This window comes from Rhinoderma darwinii, chromosome 5 (genome assembly GCF_050947455.1).
Source record: "Rhinoderma darwinii isolate aRhiDar2 chromosome 5, aRhiDar2.hap1, whole genome shotgun sequence".
Lineage (NCBI taxonomy): Eukaryota > Metazoa > Chordata > Amphibia > Anura > Rhinodermatidae > Rhinoderma > Rhinoderma darwinii.
The window spans coordinates 58,460,384-58,475,266 of record NC_134691.1 but is presented as its reverse complement, the minus strand read 5'-3'; the positions used below and the strand labels follow the sequence as shown (position 1 = coordinate 58,475,266).

Genomic DNA, 14,883 nt, shown 5'->3' with positions numbered 1-14,883 from the left:
AATTATGATTTTTGATTTGCTATGTGAAAAACTCCACATAAAAACCCCCCCAAAAAAATCCAGGTAGTAAAGCTTACTATTTGAAAAAAACGGCATAACGTATTTTTTTTACAATTTATATTAAAAACAGTAAGACACCTAAAGTGTATGATGTGTGAAAGAAGCCGAACAAGATCATCTTAATATCAACAAATGTGAATAATTTCTTCCAACATCAACGGCAAAAAGATGTGTGTGAACACTAACCAAATAAAAAAAACTCTGAATTCTGAGAAAATTCAAAAACAAGTGCTTAACTGGTTGCCGACACAGGACGGGGATGCTCGTCCTGAGCGGCGAGTACTTCGTGTATTAGGACGAGCATTATCGTCCTGTGTGACAGCTGTCTCTGCGGGCGAAAGAGAGCGGGGCAACGGCTGTAATACACAGCGGAGAGGAGAGAAACATCTTCTCTCCACCGTTAACCCCTTGAATGCCGCGATGAAAGCTGATCGCGGCGTTCAAGGAGTGGGGACTGCACATTGATCGCGTCACAGAACATAACTGTGACGCGATTAAAGCCCACAGCTCATATGGCCAGACAGCCCAGGGTCCATTGAAGGACCTCAGGGCTGTCTGAACATATTTCCTGTTGTTAGGGCATACTGAGGTAGGCCCTAACAACTGCCTGTGTACGATCAGTAACAGGCTAATGTACTGGTATATAGATCTATGCCAGTACATTGCAGTTACAAAATCAAAATTAAAATGATAAATCCCTTTATGGGATTAAAAAAAAAAAGAAGTTAAATGAATGTAAAAAAAAATTAATGATAAATAAAAAGTAAAAAAATACACAAACACACATTTTTTATTTTTAAATAAACTTTTTAAAATATAAGTCCCAAAACATGAAATTATATAGACATATTTGGTATCGCCACGACCATAACAACGTAAACAACAAATATATAGCATTATTTCTGATGATCGGTGTATGGTGTAAAAAAAAAATATTAAAACTTCTGCGGAACTGCTTTTTTTCTGCAATTTCGCCAAAATAAAAATTTATAGAATTAAACGATAATGTATTTGTACCAAAAAATGGTACCTACATAAAGTACAACTCGTCCCACAAAAAACAAAGTCTCATACAACTACGTCGTACAAAAACTAAAAGAGTTATGAGCGTCGGGATGCAAAGAGGGAAATCTAAAAAAATTGTTCTGTCCTCAAGGCCAAAATTGTCCGTGTCCTTAAGGGGTTAAAGAATGGATTCTAAATGAATAAGATTTAAATATTTTTCACTCGAGGCAGATTTGTTGCAGACATTTCTACGACTTTCCCATTTTTCTATATGGGGTTTGCAGAAACCATGTCATTTACATGTTTTGGAACTGAATTTTCAGTCGCCTAAATTTCTACAGCAAATTTTCTGCTTGTCCGTATACCCTAAACATCCTAATGTTTGTCCTATTATGACATTCTAAATGTGCGCACCTAATGGTTGGCAGGTGATATGTGCAGCGCTGAAAGAGGAAGTTTCGGTGATGGTGAAGAGCTCCCCGGCTGATCTGGTGACGGCTACAGACCAGAAAGTTGAAGAGATGATTATCTCATCAATCAAGGAGAAATATCCATCTCACAGGCAAGCCTATATAAAAGTAATATATAACTTGTGTATCCGTTTTGTTATGTTTGATAAAATCTGCAGTAGGGCAGGGCAATTAATCAGAAAAAAAACGGAGACCAAAATTCAGCGCAAATAACCGACATCAATTTGTGCATTTCGTTTTTTTCAGTTTTTTTTTTTCCTCTCGGTTTCAACTGTATCTGCGTTGAACTCAATGATAGAGTAGGGAGCTGTAAGATCCCTGCTGTACCATTCACCCTGTATTGCTGGACACTCACGGCTTGGCGTAGACAGGCACGAAGCAGTGATGCCATTGCGCCTGTCTGCGCCGAGCCACACAGAGCAGAGGGATCTCCTCGTTGGTATGGGGTTAGGTGAGTATGTATTTTATTAGACACTATTGGGGCTGTGTGGGGACATCTATAGGGGAATTATACAGCGATGGGGCAGCTGTGGAGCATTATACAGTATGGTAGCAGCTATGGGGGACTTTAATCTGTGGTGGGCATTTATGGGGGCATGATGCTGTGTCGAGGGCAGCTATAGGGGGCATTATACTGTGTAGAGGGCAGTTATGGGGCAATATACTGGAGGGGGCAGTTAAGGGAGGCAATATGCTGTGTCGAGGGCAGCTATAGGGGGAATTATACTGTGGAGGGCAGCTATAAGGGGAAATATACTGTGTGGAGGGCAGTTACAGGAGCATTCTACTGTGTGGGGAGAACTATGGAGGCAATATGCTGTGTGGGGGCCACTGTCAGGGGGTATATTATATACTCAAAAGCAAAAAGGATTCCAGAAGCAAGACAGGCACTCTTTGGGATAATAAGAAATGTATAAAAATATTTGGTTGTGTTCTAAGTAAATTTTAGAATATAAGCTTATAGGAAAAGAAAGTTTGCATAGAAATACTTTTTTCATACAGAATGTACATAATTATTTAAAAATTCTCCTGGCCAGGATACAAGCGCATACATATTTATGACACTGCTCAAGTTAACATGTTCCCCTTCATACAAAATAAGTTGCATATATAATTTTTACAAAAATTATTTGTTTTGTGTCAAAACCGCTGGTCTCAGTTCACACTTGCGATTCTTTATATTTTTTTTACATTTTTTTTTTTATATTTTAATCAAAAGCTGGCGCAAGCACCTCATCAAACATGATGGTAATAAAAATAAGGACTGAAAAGTCAGTTTTATATCCATTTTATACTCTTCTATTTGCAGACCGAGTTCTACATGGATGGCACAGGAGTACGCTTGGAAATCTTCTTTTGGATTCGATTTCTCTTGGATCTCAAAACAAATATTCAAGACCGCCAGAAAGTTACTTCTATGTATCGCACCAGTCTCTGTATTTGTCTGTGGAATCCCCACCTCCAGGCACCAAGAGGCAGCCGAGAAGACACACGAAGAGAGGCAGGATCCAAAAGAAAGCGCACACCGCCAGGAAGGGAAGTTCAAAAATTATGCAGTGCTGTTTCCCATGTGAAACAGCACTTCATCATTTTTGAACTTCCCTTCCTGGCGGTGTGTGCCTCCTTCTGGACTCTGCATCTCTCCTTGTGCTCTTTTGATCGCCTCAGAGTGCTTGAAAGTGAGGACTTTTGCAATTTAATATCCTTGGCGGTGTTCAAAGCACCATAAGAACAAGCAGCACTATATAATTTAGAACTTCCCTTCCTGGCGGTGTGCGCTTTCTTTTGGATCCTGCCTCTCTTCGTGTGTCTTCTCGGCTGCCTCTTGGTGCCTGGAGGTGGGGATTCCACAGACAAATACCGAGACTGGTGCTATACATAGAAGTAACTTTCTGGCGGTCTTGAATATTTGTTTTGAGATCCAAGAGAAATCGAATCCAAAAGAAGATTTCCAAGCGTACTCCTGTCCCATCCATGTAGAACTCGGTCTGCAAATAGATGAGTATAAAATGGATATAAAACTGACTTTTCAGTCCTTATTGTGATTACCATCATGTTTGATGAGGTGCTTGCGCCAGCTTTTGATTAAAATATAAAAAAAATAAGAATCGCAAGTGTGAACTGAGAGCAGCGGTTTTGACACAAAACAAATAATTTTCGTAAAAATTATATATGCAACTTATTTTGTATGAAGGGGAACATGTTAACTTGATCAGTGTCATAAATATGTATGTGCTTGTATCCTGGCCAGAAGAATTTTTAAATAATTATGTACATTCTGTTTGGAAAAAGTATTTCTATCCAAACTTTCTTTTTCTATAAACTTATATTCTAAAATTTACTTAAGAAATGTATAAAAATATTTTATTGTGTTCTATCATCCCAAAGAGTGCCTGTCTTGCTTCTGGAATCCTTTTTCCTTTTTGCTTTAGAATCTTTTATTTTTCCGGAACGGCACCGTGCAATATATTTACTGCATATTTTGGGATTTCTATTAGGTATGGTTTAACACCGTTTATCTTTCTTTAGTCGGTATATTATAGGCAGTGGTATACAGCAGGCTCAGAGGATAAATATTAATTCAATGGCGTGGTATGCAAAAGGGGTGTGGCCTAAATTATTCGTAATTGAGGTTACATGTACAATTAATCGTGATTTTGATTTAGGTCATAATCGTCCAGCCCGGCTCTGCAGATATATTCTATAAATAAACTTTATATAAAGTTTAACTAATGTGCACCATAATTCTGGTTGAATTGTGCTGTTCATTTACCAGAAATGTCTATAGTTGCAGTAAAAGGGTTTGGCTAAGCACCAATATTTTGACATGTACAATATTATGCCCGCCAGTACATAATAGCACAGGCTTCTGCATGTTCGTGTCTGACAAATGTTTTAGCGTGTGACATTGGCTATCTGGCTCATATGATTTATTCAGTTTTGTATTTGTTTTTTGGGATGTTTAGATTATTTAAAAAAAAATATATATATATCAAATGCTATAGATTAATATGCTGCAATATTATGTATTTGCAGGGCATACAATACATTCTCTTAGTATGCATCTTTCACCATCATTTCCTATTATATGACGAGTGTCTAAAATGTTTCATTTATCTCTTCCAGCTTTATTGGTGAGGAATCAGTGGCTGCAGGTCAGGAGAGCACTTTGACAGATAACCCAACATGGATTATCGATCCCATTGATGGAACAACTAACTTTGTTCACAGGTAAATTTATTTCTGAAGTCAGGTGCAGTTTTAGGAACCTATAGCATGGATTATGGATATAATGATATGAATATATTATCAACAATCTATTGCTCATTGGAAGAAAATATGACACAATAGCTATCTGCTATGACTGTATTTTTTTATAGCAAAGCAGCAATATGCAGTAGGTGCAGAGACATATCTGGCTACGTAGATCCGGTAAAACCAAAGAAATGCTCCTCTTTCTCGAGTTGCTGCTTTAAAGCCGTTCGGGGAGAAATGGACATCCACCAAATAGTTACTATATGAAGAATTTTATTGAAGGAGGATGCTATGCGGTTCAACCCTCCGCTGAGGTCTTTAGCAAGCATATGTATGCAATGGCATTGACCAAACTTTAAGGCTATGTTCACACAGGCCGGATACGCTGCGTTAAAGTACACAGCGTATCTGACCTAACAGCCGCATAGAATTCCATACGAAAGACCGCACCAAATTGTGGTGCAGGCTTTTGTCCGGAATCCCTGCTGTGGAAAGAGCAAAGAAAAAAAGGCAATACTTACCTTCACTGGCGTTGCTATAGCGACAAATTCCTCCGGTCTCCGTGCAGCCCGGCCTCTTGGGATGACGTTGCAGCCCATGTGACCTCTACAGCCTGTGATTGAGTGTAGCAGTCACATGGGATGAAACGTCGTCACATGGGATGAATCGTCATCACAGGAGGCCGGGCTGCACTGAGAACAGTCAGGGGAACAAGGAGCCAGCCAGCCACGCCAGGGGGGAGAGTATAGACTTTTCTAATTTAATTTAAGTAGAATTGCAACTTTTCTGTATCAAAAATAGCTAAATTTGCTATTTGTTGCGGCTTTTACCTCCCAATTCAATAGGGAAAACCGCAACAAAAGTGCAATGATTCCACACCATAAATTGATGTGCTGCGGATTCAAAAACCGCGCCACAGTGTAAGTTTTCCCAGATTATTTATTTATTTATTTTCTTTACGCAGCGTGTGCAGGAGATTTGTTCAAGTCTCATCCACTTTGCTGCTACTGTAATACGCTGTGGATTTTCCGCAATAAAATCCATTGCGGAAAATCTGCAGCTAATCTGCCCTGTGTTCACATACTTTAATGGGGGAAAGAGGCGGGGTTACAAACAAGTCTGCAACGCGCATGAAAGCATTAAAATGCATGCTAACATATTACACAAGGATTAAAACATCTAATTATGTGCCTCTAAAAACAGATGCTTCATAAAAAGGGGATACTATTCTAAGAAAGATCAATAAAAAAAAAGCAGCGCTATACAGCCCAGAGGGTATTTTGAGAACGTCTTCCGGGGTATAGATCAAAGATTAAAGGGAGTCTGTCGCCAGATGTCCGTATCAAACTAGCAACAGGGTGTTATACAGGGTGGGCCATTTATATGGATACACTTAAATAAAATGGGAATGGTTGTCGATATTAACTTCCTGTTTGTGGCACATTAGTATATGGGAGGGGGGAAACTTTTCAAGCTGGGTGTTGACCATGGCGGCCATTTTGAAGTCGGCCATTTTGTATCTAACTTTAGTTTTTTCAATGGGAAGAGGGTCATGTGACACATTTAACTTATCGAGAATTTCACAAGAAAAACAATGGTGTGCTTGGTTTTAACGTTACTTTATTCTTTCATGAGTTATTTACAAGTTTCTGACCACTTATAAAATGTGTTCAAAGTGCTGCCCATTGTGTTGGATTGTCAATGCAACCCTCTTCTCCCACTCTTCACACACTGATAGCAACACCGCAGAAGAAATGCTAGCACAGGCTTCCAGTATCCGTAGTTTCAGTTGCTGCATATCTCGTATCTTCACAGCATAGACAATTGCCTTCAGATGACCCCAAAGATAAAAGTCTAAGGGGGTCAGATCGGGAGACCTAGGGGGCCATTCAACAATTGCTACATGATGATGTTTCCCTCTTTATGCACTGAAGCTGGCACGTTCCCTGAGTTTTTCCAGCAAGATGGTGCACCACCACATTATGGGTGTCAGGTCCGAGCATTCCTAGATGAACAGTTTCCTGGAAAGTGGATTGGTCGTCGTGGGCCAGTTGAATGGCCCCCTAGGTCTCCCGATCTGACCCCTTTAGACTTTTATCTTTGGGTTCATCTGAAGGCAATTGTCTATGCTGTGAAGATACGAGATGTGTAGCAACTGAAACTACGGATACTGGAAGCCTGTGCTAGCATTTCTTCTGCGGTGTTGCTATCAGTGTGTGAAGAGTGGGAGAAGAGGGTTGCATTGACAATCCAACACAATGGGCAGCACTTTGAACACATTTTATAAGTGGTCAGAAACTTGTAAATAACTCATGAAAGAACAAAGTAACGTTAAAACCAAGCACACCATTGTTTTTCTTGTGAAATTCTCGATAAGTTGAAAAAACTAAAGTTGGATACAAAATGGCCGCCATGGTTAACACCCAGCTTGAAAAGTTTCCCCCCTCCCATATACTAATGTGCCACAAACAGGAAGTTAATATCACCAACCATTCCCATTTTATTTAGGTGTATCCATATAAATGGCCCACCCTGTAGAGTAGGCTCATCTGAATCTAACGTTTATTACCTTTTTGTCAAGAGTTCTTGTTTTGCAAGAGGAAATAGTTTTATTCAGTTTATGCAAATGAGCATTTTGGAGCAACGAGGGCGTCACTGTTGCTCCAAAATGCTCGATCGTCGTTCACCACTTCAACCTGGTGAGCGTAAAGGTGGTACCGCGCATACATCATAATCGGCAGATTATAATGTGCAGATTAGGCAGCAGGGCCGCACGTGCGTTCAGTGTGACACTACGGGGTCAGGCATGAACTCCTATTGCACTGCCTGGCCCCCGTCAATCCATGTAAGAAGGGAGGGGGGTTGGACTGGGGAATGACGACAGTGCATTTTTGAGCAACGGTGACGCCCTCGTTGCTCCAAAATTCTCATTTGGATAAACGGAATTAAACTATTTTCTCTGCAAAGGAGGCACTCTTGACAAAAAGCTAATATACGTTAGTTTCAGGTTAGCCTACTCTATAATACCCTGTTGCTAGTTCGTTATTGACATCTCTGGTGACAGACTCCCTTTAAAAGTAATAACAATAATCTCAGTTTTTTAGGGAATTCCTTATGTCTGAAACCAGCAATCGTAGAGCTATTGGCACGCTAGTCGTCATAATACAGTTATGAAAAAAAAACCTGCAAACTAAATGAAGCAGAGAATGCCAGTTGCGTCCCTAGATTGCTTTCTCTGCTTTAGTTTCTGCATTTGTCCACGTCGTCCGTCCCCCCCCTTGGTGCCTCATACATGTGCTCTGTTACAGCACTGGTCCTTAACGGCAGGATTACAGCAACGTAAATGCATGGCGCGAAAGGATTTCAGTTCAGTGGGAGATGTATAAAATTCTAATCCGAATATGTAGACCCCCCTTTCCCTGGCTCTTCTCTGTTACCAAATGTCCTCTTACAGGAAATGTTTTTAGAATTTGAGGTGGAGTTGAACAGTGGAAATATAGAAGTCAGTCGTAAGTTTAGCACTTCGACTCCACAGCCCCGTGTGTAACTGCAGGGGGCAGAGTCTCCGCAGCAGAACTTTGAGGATGGGCAGGGGGTTTCCTACATCTCATTGATTAGATTTCTGTACATGGCACTATGGGATGTGAAGGCAGATGGAAAATACTACAAAGTGAGAATCTTCCCACATCGCAAACATGCACATGAAATTTTATTAAGAAAAGCAGAGGATTTGCCGGTACAGAGATCCTCTGGTGTCTCCTACTAGGCATTCGCTGAAGCCTGTGCTGCCATAATAACAGAGCAGTGTTGTCCTGAGCCGGGAGTCTGTATAGGAAATATATCCAAACAATATCACATAATGTTACAATGCCCTGCAGGATATCTGGAAGAGAAAAAAGGAAGATGCATAAATTAGCTAGGTCCCAACCTGTAGCAAAGGTAGATACTGCAGCATGGATAGTCCTAGTTCTGAGGTACAAAAGAGGACCTAAAAGTAGCACTGCTGACATCAAAAGGAAATCCAGGCAATAATGATTTTATAAAGTAAAGTCTTTATTGTGGCTAGGCATTTTGATGCTGTACCAGCATCTTCATCAGGCCAAAAAGGCTACTCCCTTTCAGGATACTAATAGGACAGCAGTAAAGCTAGGACTTGGATAATGATGATATGTATAAATCCCTCATTTTTCTGTCAGGCTCCGTGATGCATCGTTTACTACTACCAGTTTCATTTTCTCAGCATGAAAGGGACCTAGTTGTTTTCACCCGCCTACTGTCATCTATGTAAGGCCCCATGCACACGACTGTGCCCGTAATCACGGGCCGCGACTGCGGGCACAGACGGCTTTGCGGTCCATCAAAAGCAAAAGATAGAACATGTCCTATCTTTTGCGGTACACTTCTACAGCCCAGACACCTTCCTGTAAATAAACGAGAAGGTGTCTATGGACAATAGCAGTGAATGGGTCCGTAATTGTGGTCCGCAGTTACGGCCGATTTTTACATCGTGTGCATGGGGCCTAAGTAAAGGTTATTAATATACGGCTGACTCAATTGTCATGGAGATAGCAGCCACTATCCTGCAATATAGGAAAGTACATGAAGTCCAAAGACCTTACAATGTAAAAGTAAGGAACACATATTAGCAACTGTCTAGTGAATATAAATCGAGCAGCATTAGGTTTGGCCTTTTAATTTAACCCATCTGTTGTGTATCCCTGGAAACTTCAAATTGAAACAATATCTATATACTAGATGAATAATTGCATTCAGAGAAAGTTTCTTAAGGGAACATTTCTGAAGAGCTATTTTAACACCTTCCCGACCGCCCACTGTCTTTTGATGTCAGGCGGTGCGGGTGCTTAGTCTGCAGAGACGTCTTTTGGCGTCACTGCAGATCAGGCTGATGAGCGCTCATGAGAGCGCTCGTCCTCTAAGCAGGAGCTGTAACTAACAGCTCCTGATCTTAGAGCAGCCTCCTGAACACCGCTGGGGTCGGCAAACATTCCAACCCCAGCTGTTTAACTCTTTGATTACCGCGGTCAGTGACCGCGGCATGATCAAAGGGAATTCCCCTCTTTGATCGCATCACCGGGATTCCAGTGATGCGATCAAACACCGGGGAATCCCTCTGCAGTCAGCCCTGGAGACCTACAAAGGACCCCAGGGCTGTCTGTTCCGTGTGCCTGCTGTTCGGGCACACTATGTGCTGCCCGATCAGCAGCCTGTGTCATTGTGACACAGTGTAATGTATTAGCATACAGGAGTATGCTAATACATTACAAGTAAAAAATTAAGTTACAAATAAAGTTATCCCTTGATGGGATTAAAAAAAAAAAAAGTAACAAAATAAATAAATAAAAAAAGTCCCAAAAACTGTCTTTATTTTGCATAAAATACATTTTATTGCCCCTACACTAAATAAAAACAAAAAACCTACGCATATTGGGTATCTACACGACCGTAATAACCTGAAGAATTAATCTAATGGGTTATTTAGCGTGAAACGTGAACGGGATAAAAAATAAACAAGAAAAACTATGCCGAGAATCGCTTTTTCCTATATTCACGCCGTAAAAAATTTTTTTTTTACCACCAAACTGTGGGGAAAAAAAAATACTATTTCTCTCGCATAAAACAAGGCCTCATACAGCCACGTCAATGAAAAAATAAAAAATTTATGGCTGCTGAAGCGCAGAGAGGCAAAAACAGAAAAATTGAGCTGGTCATTAACGTCTTTTCAGGCCCGGTCATTAAGGGGTTAAAGGGAATCTGTCACCGTGTTTATATTGAGTCCCTGATACCAGCGCTGTCACTTACTTTGCAACAATCAGTAGTTTTCATGCAACAACCGTTTATCTCATGCAGCATTTACTTCACACCGCTAATTGACTTTCTCCCTATACTGTGCATAGGGAGAAAGCTGCCAAATCAGCGGCGGGGGGAGCTGCAGCGCGTGTATATTGAGGACTCCTGAGCATGGGCACGTCATTTGAGTAGACTCCTGACTCCACTCTCACTACAGATGATAAACAGTAATTCGCTGCAATCAGGGTCTCTAGCACCACTTTATGCCCTTAGTTAGGGCGTTTTTTACGCAGCGTATCCTACCCGTGGGAACCTGGCCTTAAGGTGCTAACGCTGGAGATCATAGGTTTCTCTTTTTCTCATTTAGAGCGAGGCTGCAGCTGTGTTACTTCTATACTCTGTACGGTTTTCACTATAGTTAATATAACGAAGACATCGATTTCTGTGAAACTAAACCTGGTCAAGTTGTATTTGTTAATATAACTTATAAAACTGATATTTGTTATTGTTTACCAAGGTTTCCCTTTGTGGCTGTATCAATTGGGTTTACAGTGAATAAGCAGGTAGGTTGACTTTTTTTTATTTTTTATTACTGATCTTAGATACTCATGGCTGAATTATTTTTTTTTGGGCACAGTCCAGATACCAGAATGTGTTTAAAAATAAATAAATAAATAAATAAAAAGTGTAGTAAATTGTATTGTGCGTAACTAGTATTGTCAGGCTATCACTCCTAAAAGTTCTGCATGCTTTGTCAAGGTCCGCCATTTATTTAGTTAACCAAAAAGTTCTGTTGATTTTGAGAGGAGTGCCCTGCTGTTAATTTACTGCGATCATAATGCCAGGATTGTTCTGATAAAATGTCTGATCATTTTAGACATGTAGATATATAGTAAATTGCAAGCACAATCTGCTGCAAATTCTAGCCTTGTTTTTTTTTATAAATCTGCAGCGTGCCCTATCTAACCAAAATCAACAACAAAGTCATGCAGATTTTTAGGTCGGTTGGCAGCGTAATTTTTATGCGATGCGTGAACCTATTCTTACCGTGTTAATACAATACCCGCCACGCCCTGCAGATTCTGTTGTCTATTTCTGGTTGGGAATCTTGTGGCTTGAAACTCTGGGCAAACCAGGAACATTATGTAGCACATAAACCATCACAACATTGTGACAGAGTTCCATAGTTCACTGCTCTTGCAGTAAAGATTTTCTTCAATGTTTATGATGAAATGTTTTTTTTTTTTCCCCTGACATAATCGAAGCCCGTGTGTATAAAGTTTATAAAACAGATCTTTGTATTGATCTGTGATCTCTTTGGACATGGTTATTCGCTCACCTCTGGCTGTCTCTTCTGTAATCTTATACACGTTTTTCTTACTGAGTACTTCAGTCCACACTTTCTCTTCATTACTCTGTGTCTCTGTAGCACTGGATGAGTGGTATAAAGTCTTGTACTTTCATTCCTAACACTGCACACTATATTCTACACCGAGTCTTATGATTTATATCAAGGTAAATCTTGTGCATCTAGGGCACTTTTCAAGCATCCCATATTTGTATTTGCCTTGGGATTAGCTACCTGGCATTGGTTGTACAAATTCAGTATTATTTTCCACATTTTGTTTCCCCAAGTTATTTTCCACGTGTATTTTCCCCAATCGTATTCAATTTGCTACTTCTCTGTACGGCCTTACAATACGTTACGAGAATATTGTTTTGCAAAGATGGAAGTTAACTGTAGTCCTTTTACATGGTCATTAACTTAAGGACACAGCCAATTTTTTCAACTCTGACCTGTTACTTTATGTGGTAATGACTCTGGACTGCTTTTATGTATCCAAGCGATTCTGAGATTGTTTTCTCGTGACACAAATTTGGTCGATATATTCAGTGTTCATTTGTTAATGCCCCCAAAATTCAGAGAAAATTTGCAAAAATTGGCATTTTTTAAATTTATTTGCTTGTAAGACAGATAGTTATACCACACAAAATAGTTACTAGTTAACATTTCCCGTATGTCTACTTTGTTTGCATCGTTTTTTTAAAAGTCCTTTTTATTTTTCTAGGACGTTACAAGGCTTAGAACTTTAGCAGCAATTTCTCACATTTTCCAGATTATTTTTTTTCAGACCAGTTCAGTTCTGAAGTGGCTTTGAGGGCCTTATATGTTAGAAACCCCAATAAGTCACCCCATTTTAAAAACTAAACATTCAAAACAGCATTCAGAAAGTTTCTTAACCCTTTAGGCGTTTCCCAGGCATTAAAGCAAAGTTGTTTTTTTGCCAAGATTCATTGGTAATAAATTATTTTTTCTTTAAGGGTATGTGCACACACACTAATTACGTCCGTAATTGACGGACGTATTTCGGCCGCAAGTCCCGGACCGAACACAGTGCAGGGAGCCGGGCTCCTAGCATCAAAGTTATGTACGACGCTAGGAGTCCCTGCCTCGCTGCAGGACAACTGTCCCGTAGTATAATCATGTTTACAGTACGGGACAGTTGTCCTGCAGCGAGGCAGGGACTCCTAGCATCGTACATAAGTATGATGCTAGGAGCCCGGCTCCCTCCACTGTGTTCGGTCCGGGACTTGCGGCCGAAATACGTCCGTCAATTACGGACGTTATTAGTGTGTGTGCACATACCCTAACACAGAAAGTTTTACCAGAGAATTCAGCTAAATATTTATTGCACAGATTCTGCAGTTTTTAGAAATATCTCACATGTGGCCCTAGTGCGCTACTGGACTGAAACACGGGCCTTAGAAGCAAAGGAGCACCTAGTGGATTTTTGGGCCGCCTTTTTTTAGAATATATTTTAGGCACCATGTATGGTTTGAAGAGGTCTTGTGGTGCCAAAACAGTGGAAACCCCCCAAAAGTGACCCAGTTTTGGAAACTACACCCCTCAAGAAATGTATCTAGGGGTATAGTTAGCATTTTGACCCCCACAGTTTCTTTACCAAACTTATTGGAATTGGTCTGTAAAAATGAAAAACGTAGACATTTTTAATTTTTACAAGGAATAAATTAGAAAATGCACCCCAACATTTGTAAGGCATCTTCTCCCGATTACGGAAATGCCCCTTATGTGGTAATAAACTGCTGTTTGGACCCACGGCAGGGCTCACAAGGGAAAGAGCACCATTTCGATTTTGGAGAGCAGATTTTGCTGGAATAGTTTTCAGTGTCATGTCGTGTTTGCAACGCCCTGGAGGGACAAAAAACAGAGGAAGCCCCCCAAAAGTGACCCGTTTTGGAAACCACACCACTCAAGAAATATTTCTAGGGGTATGGTTAGCATTTTAACCCCACACGGTTTTTGCAGAATTTATGGGAATTATGCTGTGAAATTGAAAATCAAAATTTTTTTCTAATGTAGTCTTGGCTCATATTTTTTAATCTTTACAATAGATAAAGGAGAAAAAGCACCCCAACATTTCTAAAGCAAACTTTTCTGAGCACATTAATGCCCCAAATGTGGTAATAAACTGCAGGGCGGAGAATGGACAGATCACCATTTGATTTTTGGAGGTCAACTTTTGCTGGAATGGTTTGCGGCGTCATGTCACATTTGCAAAGCGACTGAGGGGCCAAAATAGCCCCGCTAAAATGACCCCATTTGGGAAATGACACCCCTCGTGGAATTTATCTAGCGGTATAGTGAGCATTTTGACCCCACAGTTTTTTTGCTGAATTTATTGGCATTAGGCAGTGAAAATGAAAATCTACATTCTTTCCACTAAAATGTTGAATTTTTTTCATTTTCACAAGGAATAAAGGAGAAAAAGCGCCCCAACAATTGTAGAGAAATTTCTCCTGAGTACGGCAATACCCCATAAGTGGTCAGAAACTGCTGTTTGGACACACGGCAGGGCTCAGAATGGCAGGAGTGCTACTTGGCATGCAGATTATGGTTGATTGTTTTTTGGGCACCATGTCGCATTTGCAGAGCCCCTGAGGTACCAGTACAGTAGAAACCCCTGAGAAATGACTCCATTTTGGAAACTATACCACTCAGGGTAATCATCTAGGGGTGTACTGAGCATTTTGATCCCACAGGTGTTTCATAGATTGTATTAGAATGAGAAAATGAAAAATATGTTTTTTTTTTTTTACAAAAATATGTAGTTTTGCACCCAATTTTTTTTCCCCCACAAGGGGTAATAGAAGAAAAAACAACACACAATTTGTTACCCAATTTCTCCCGGCAATACCCCATGTGTGGCCGTAAACTGCTGATTGGGCACATGGCAGAGCTCAAAATGGAAGGAGCACCATTTGG

General features: G+C 40.4%; 1 protein-coding gene across 3 annotated transcripts in view; it reads left to right on the top strand.

Moving 5' to 3' along the window:
- IMPA1 (inositol monophosphatase 1) overlaps positions 1-14,883 on the top strand; it is a 36,793-nt gene that overhangs the window by 5,032 nt on the left and 16,878 nt on the right. For all 3 annotated transcript variants that reach the window (XM_075826050.1, XM_075826051.1, XM_075826049.1), the window contains exons 3-5: positions 1,494-1,627; positions 4,662-4,766; positions 11,116-11,161. In XM_075826050.1, coding sequence (XP_075682165.1) covers positions 1,494-1,627; positions 4,662-4,766; positions 11,116-11,161 — 285 coding nt within the window. The remainder of the gene's footprint in view (positions 1-1,493; positions 1,628-4,661; positions 4,767-11,115; positions 11,162-14,883) is intronic.